This window comes from Rutilus rutilus (genome assembly GCF_951802725.1).
Source record: "Rutilus rutilus genome assembly, chromosome: 7".
NCBI classification, from domain to species: Eukaryota; Metazoa; Chordata; class Actinopteri; order Cypriniformes; family Leuciscidae; genus Rutilus; species Rutilus rutilus.
In genome coordinates this window covers 47,422,041-47,428,558 of record NC_140221.1, presented here as the reverse complement: position 1 = coordinate 47,428,558, position 6,518 = coordinate 47,422,041, and the positions used below count along the sequence as shown (strand labels likewise).

Below are 6,518 nucleotides of genomic sequence, written 5' to 3'. Positions count from 1 at the left end.
GTGTAGTTGATATCTTTGGTGATAATATCTGTAGTAATCATAAAAAAACAATTAAGAAATAAAGAATTAAAATTACAAATAATATTCAATTAAGATATGAGTTACAATAACATGATTTGCAATAGTAATAATATCAATAATATATGCACAATACACACAGATTAGACTATCAGGTCTGTGTTTTACAAAAACATTAGTATTGCAGCCAATGTGAGTCTGTGGGATTTATAAACAGACAAAATATGATTTGAAATGTTATTTTAATGATTTTATTAAGTTTAAACAATATTTCAAATGGAAAAAACAATAATACTTAAACAATAATACTTAATACACTAACCATGCTTGAACACACACATGCACACACATTTTGTTGTAGATGTAGATATTTAAAATAAAAGATAGGTAACAAAATGATAATTGCAAATCTCCTCTGTATAACACCATTTTCAGATTTCAAATTAATCACTGAGAGGCAGAATTGTTCAAACTGAGAGCTCAGTAAAAATGAAGTGATAAACTTTGACAAAACATGACTGTGTTATAATAGGTGATTTTCATGCAAGTAATTTTATATAGTCCAAAAACTAACGCAAAAGCACAGATGAAAATATTTTATTAAGTAGAATGTCCTGCAGAGGGCAGTAGAAGACCACTAATTGACTCACTTTCATTTGAAAGACTTTTTTTATCCACCAGTAAAACAAAGCAGTTTCTCCATGTTCTTTCCATTAAGCATGCTTACACACACAGACACACACACAAACACAAACACATCCACACACACACACACAAAGACAAATATGTTTTCAATGTTTTTAGGATGTGATATTGTGAAAATATCTTCATCTCCTCATCTTGAACAACTTTGCCTCAAGAATCACTAATGTCAATCAAACCGTTCATAATCATAATAAAAAATAAAATGTATAAAAAATATCATAATAAAAAAAAAACATCATAATAAAAAAGATTGCTTCTTAAAGCATTTGTTTATTTCCCAATACTGAAGCGAATTAAAAGATCATGCGTAATCCTGCTGCTCCCTCTAGTGGACAACAGTGGTATTATAGCTTACATTTTACAGTTGAAGTGTTTGAATGAATGAATGGGAATTTGTTTTTTTACTTATATCTCAGGAACCAAAAGGCGAAAAATTCTGAAACTCAGAGCATAGATAGTGCTTGAGGAGCCCTGTTGAATGAGACCATCAACGTGTTTTTGGGCGATTGGGGCTGGGAGTTATGATTGTTATAAGGCATATCTGTTCGGGCTATTATCTCTGGAATGCCCAGGGCAAATAACACCACATTTGAATCGAAGCTAGCCAAGGACGCGCCCTTTCCAACGAGCTCTCACACAATGTTCGGGGTGGTCTGGGTCGGGAGTAATGGCCGTTCAAAATCGGGGGTCCCGCGGATTCGCGATGCGCGGGGGGCGCGCTCCCGAGGCCCGCGACGACACGTTTCGATCAAGAGCCCAGAGAGGTCCTCACCATCAAAATTGGAGCGCGCAACGACTTTCCATTTTCGAGTTATGAATGAATTTGTATTCGGGGGCGTGGCTTAAATGCCGTTACTTTCGTTTCATTTCATTCATTTACTTTCGTCCATTTCCATATCTCAGTGTAACACAATTGTCAATAGTAATACTCAATACGCTGATTTCACGCAGCCGTTATTTTGAAATCGAAAGCGAGGCTCCGGTGGGAAGAAAACCGGAAGTGTCGCCTTTAATCATAGGAGAGTCGTGAATGCGATGGCGTATTGTTGTGTTTAATGATGTTGTGTCAATTCTAAAACTGTACATACATTTCTTTCATACTTTAGACTATATACAGTGAAATTAATTTATAAATAAAATATTTTTTTTTATATAATTCAGAAAGTAAAAAAAGAAGCAGGAATGAACTATATACATATCCTATATTGGATATTAACATCCAAAAGTGTAAATCGCGGCAGCAGCTTCAGGTTGGTAGTCCAAAGGCATTGTTGTTTATCTTTACTTCCGGGGTTTTTCCCACCGGAGCCTCACTTTCGATTTCAAAATGGCGGCTGCGTGAAATCAGCGTATAGATGAGTTTTGACAAAATGTGATTGTAAATGTTAAAATAATGATTTTATAAAGTCTAAATATGAATTTTATAACAATATTAGGGAGTAGTATGATGAAATGACAGCAGGGGGCAGTAAAATACCACTTATTGGCTTAATATGTCATTATATTCATATAAAATCACCTTTTGAAGAAGTTAAACTTTTTTTCTGATAATTATTGATCTAGAGAGTTCAGAGAATTGTGCTGCACTGGTTTTGAACATTATGATATGAACATTATATGATGATAGAAGACACCATTTACAGCAAATACAGGCAATTTACCATAGGAAATATATGGTTTTAAAGCGTTTTAACAGTTATAGCGCCACCTATGCTCCGATCTCCATAAAAATGTCCATGCTTCTTTAGCATGTTCTGACACATATGCTCATCAATTTTTGTGAAGTTCTGAGTTTTCATTTAGGATTTATAGGCTTTTTAGTGTATTTTGCCACGCCCATTTTCTAAATGACCCTATTACAGCCATCCAAATGCAAAAGTTCAACTTTTTTTCGATAATTATTGATCTAGAGAGTCCAGAGAATTACCCTAGACTGGTCTGGTTCTGATCGGGCAAAAAACCAGGGACTAGTTCGCAAAAGTAGGTTTTTAACATGTTTGCGAATATTTAATGAACAGTTTGATTGACAGTAGTGGTTCTTGAGGCAAAGTTGTTCAGCATGAGCAGATCTATCAAATGATATGCATAATGTGACAATAAGTTTAACACCACGTGATTACAGAGCCATAAAACTCGTTAGCGCCAACTAGTGGCCGATTTCTTTCAAAAATCTCACATACCTCTAGGGCCATGAATTGAACATGCCCATCGAGTTTTGTTCCGATCGGCCTCCGTTAACCTTGTCTAATAGGTGCTCAACTTCATTGGCCGATGGCGGCCATGTTTTTCGAGATACGCCAATGTCCTCATAGATATACATGGCACCCTGGACCATGAGACTGCATACCAATTTTCAAGTCAATTGGACTAACGGTCAGGTGGTTATAGCCCTTTTCATGTTTTTTTCATGTTATAACGCCACCTAGTGTTCAATCGTCGCGATTTTTTTACTGTGACCCCAGATTGAACTCATACACATGTGTTCCGAGTTTGGTGAAAATATCTAATTTCGTTCATGAGTTATAACCATTTTAGTAAACTGGCTCCGCCTCCTGCGAACGTTTTGACGCCCCTTAGCAACCGTGGATCGAAATTTCAACTTTTTTTCGATAATTACTGATAATCAGACTCCAGAGAACATTTCTGCACTGGTTTGGTTCCGATTGGCCAAAAAAACCCTCTACTAGTTTGCAAAAGTAGGTTTTAGACAAAATTCAAAATGGCGGAAAAATTTGCATACCGGAAATGAAATTGAAGATATACATTTTGTCCGTCTTGAGACAAGGATTACAGTGATATAAGACACTTGAGTCTGTGACAAAGGGTTAAGGAGATTTAAGCAAAACCGTGATTTTTTTTGGTTTTTGGCACTATAGCGCCACCTATGGGCCAATCGGGGTCATACTCTCTGAACCTCTCCTCGATTTTTGTACTACCTTCTGGCCAAGTTTCAAGTCTCTAGCACTTACGGTTTGGGCTGCACGATGCGTTTTACGGCAGAAGAATAATAATAATAATAAAAATCAGTACAATTACAATAGGGTTTCAGCACTTCGTGCTTGAACCCCTAATAAAAATCAGCACAATTACAATAGGGTTTCAGCACTTCGTGCTTGAACCCCTAAAAACGTGAAATGTGACTCTGGATCACAAAACCAGTCTCGAGTCGCACGGGTATATTTGTGGCAATACCCAACTATACATTGTATGGGTCAAAATGATCGATTTTTCTTTTATGCCAAAAATCATTAGGATATGAAGTAAAGATCATGTTCCATGAAGATATTTTGTAAATTTCCAGCCGTAAATATATAAAACATGTATTTGTGTGAGTGAGTGCAGCACAATTGCCAACATAAATGAACAACTTTAAAGGAGATTCTCAATTTTTAGATTTTTTTGCCCCCTCAGATTCCAGATTTACAATAGTTGTATTTCAGCCAAATATAAAAAAAGTGCCTGGTTTTGTGGTCCAGGGTCACATGTCTGATTCCCACATCATTAACTTCAGACACTGAACAGGTTTCGTTTTGCTCAATCAGGTTTATTTAGGAGGAAAAATCACCACATGAAACAACTCATTATTCCTTCATTGTGTTCCATCGGTCGTAATTAAAACAGATTAGTGTGTAATTCATCATTATCCCAAATAAATAGAATTCTCCTGTAGTTCAGCTGTCGTATGAAACCACACAAACGGCGCGTCCTTTTTCTTCCCACAAGACTCCTCTCTTCTTCAGCAGGCAAACGCAAGCATCACGTCCACTCTTCTCCCCCCCCCCCCATGAATATACAGTATGATACACAGTTACACTATTTACACATCTGGTACATCAACAAGCTCTGCAAAATAATCACCTTGATCTGAAAATATCGGATTAAACCCCACGCCCCCAAAAATAATCACTGTAAAATATATTCATACACGCAGAATGCAGAGATAAATGCATAAAGCTTGACGTCTACAGATGTGGCCGATAAAAGTGCTTTAAGGGTCAAATACCTCCGGGTACTTCAGACCAAACACAGTATTCAGATGTGAACTCTTATCAACATTCCAGTTACAAGCTCACATTCGGTGAATATAGATATGCTAACACTTTCTATGAAGCATGTGTGTAAATATACAATCTACTTAATAACGTGTGGAGTGTTTTTGTAAATACCTGTAAGCAGATTGTGATATGCATATTCTTCTAAAGAGATTAATGCATTTAAAAACAGCCGTATGCGACGCATTCACTCTTTAAAGGTGTAGCCGTGAAGGAAACGGGTTAAACTGCATTGCAATTATGTACAAAAACACAAGTTGCATGAGAACGGCGTCATAGAAAGTGTTATCAAATCCATCTGACAAACACACATAACGCTCTTGAAAGTGTGTGACTGTGGAGGATGTTGTTTAGAGAAGAAGCAGGAGGAATTATTAATATCTACAGCTCTCATAAACTCGCACTCACTCGACATCAACGAACGACTCTGAACTCTCAGCCGACGGCGTCATACGAGTTCGCCGCAAACAATCTCAGGAACATCTGGAACGCTGGTTCTGGGAAAAACACAAGGTGCTCGTGTGTTTGTGGGGGAAAAAAATATGATTACATCTTTCAACAAATCCCAATAATGGCCAAAGAGAAGCAAAAACAACTCGTTTTGTACTGAATGAGAATACGTTACCGTCTCAATGCTCTCTGCCCTACATGCTTTACCAGCGAACCAACACTTCATCACCTTATTCTTTCAGGAAACACTTCATCTTCTTAGTCCAGACCTGCTCTAATCATATCTTATAATGTTATGTGTATGAGATTATTATGTAACGAGTGATATGACTCATCACTGATTGGTCAGGAAACGGTCTATTGCACTTATGTTTGATAAAGTGAAGTAATCGCACAGATTGATCAGGGAGACACAAGAGCAGCGAGAACTGATATTCTTATGGATTAACTGGTTTACACACAAACCAAAAATGGAGAGTTTCAGAATCAAGATTTCTCTAGAAACCAGAGAAACAAAGAGTCCATGTCGCCAAACGTCCCGAAGCCGAGCAGGAAAACAGATTCAGATTCAGACCACCAGGATCTTGACCTCGTCGTGTTCGTCGGGCCGGTAGAAGAACGGGATGCAGGGGTTTTCTCCCAGGAATGGAGCCGGTCTGGCCTGAGGATTCTGGATCTCCTGCAGAAGCTGCATGATCTGACGGGCCGTCCCGTCTTCTCTGGGTCTCAGGGACGGGTCGGCCGTGGATCCGGGTCTCTCTGAACTCTCGGGGTCCGTGCTGGACTGGGCCGATGAAGACACGTCCACCGCTGTGCTCATGTCCAGAACCGCTGGGGGAACAGGGAGGAGTTTAGGATTAAACTGACACAGGACTCAGAAAATAAATAATATCGTTTAATCTCATTATGCAAAAACTGATCATGTCTCCCTCAGATCCACCTTCTCCTGCATGATTCAATGGACCGTTCGTAAAGACCCGCCCCCTTTAGTTACTGTTGCTATGTCCGACAAGCCACGCCTCTCTCACACACACACACCATGTTCTAACGCAGTGAAACACACATCGCGGAGCAGAGAGGATACTGACAACACACTGACCGACAGGACAGACCAGCTTACTTTTGATATGAAACAAAGTCTAAACTTTCAAATTTGGTCATTTTTTAACGAAATTTAAACAATAAATAGCGTTTTGTGGCTCTTTAATGTGTCTGACAGATCGCTCAGTTAAAGCTACTCGTGAACCGATCATCTCTTCCTTCTAGTTCATTTATAGCATCAAATAAACATGA

General features: G+C 38.4%; 1 protein-coding gene across 7 annotated transcripts in view; it reads right to left on the bottom strand.

Moving 5' to 3' along the window:
* Positions 1-4,254: 4,254 nt before the first annotated feature.
* Positions 4,255-6,518, bottom strand: part of golga2 (golgin A2) — a 32,439-nt gene continuing 30,175 nt past the window's right edge. For all 7 annotated transcript variants that reach the window (XM_084414222.1, XM_084414219.1, XM_084414220.1 and 4 more), the window contains one exon: positions 4,255-6,056. In XM_084414222.1, coding sequence (XP_084270348.1) covers positions 5,794-6,056 — 263 coding nt within the window. In that variant the 3' untranslated portion in view covers positions 4,255-5,793. The remainder of the gene's footprint in view (positions 6,057-6,518) is intronic.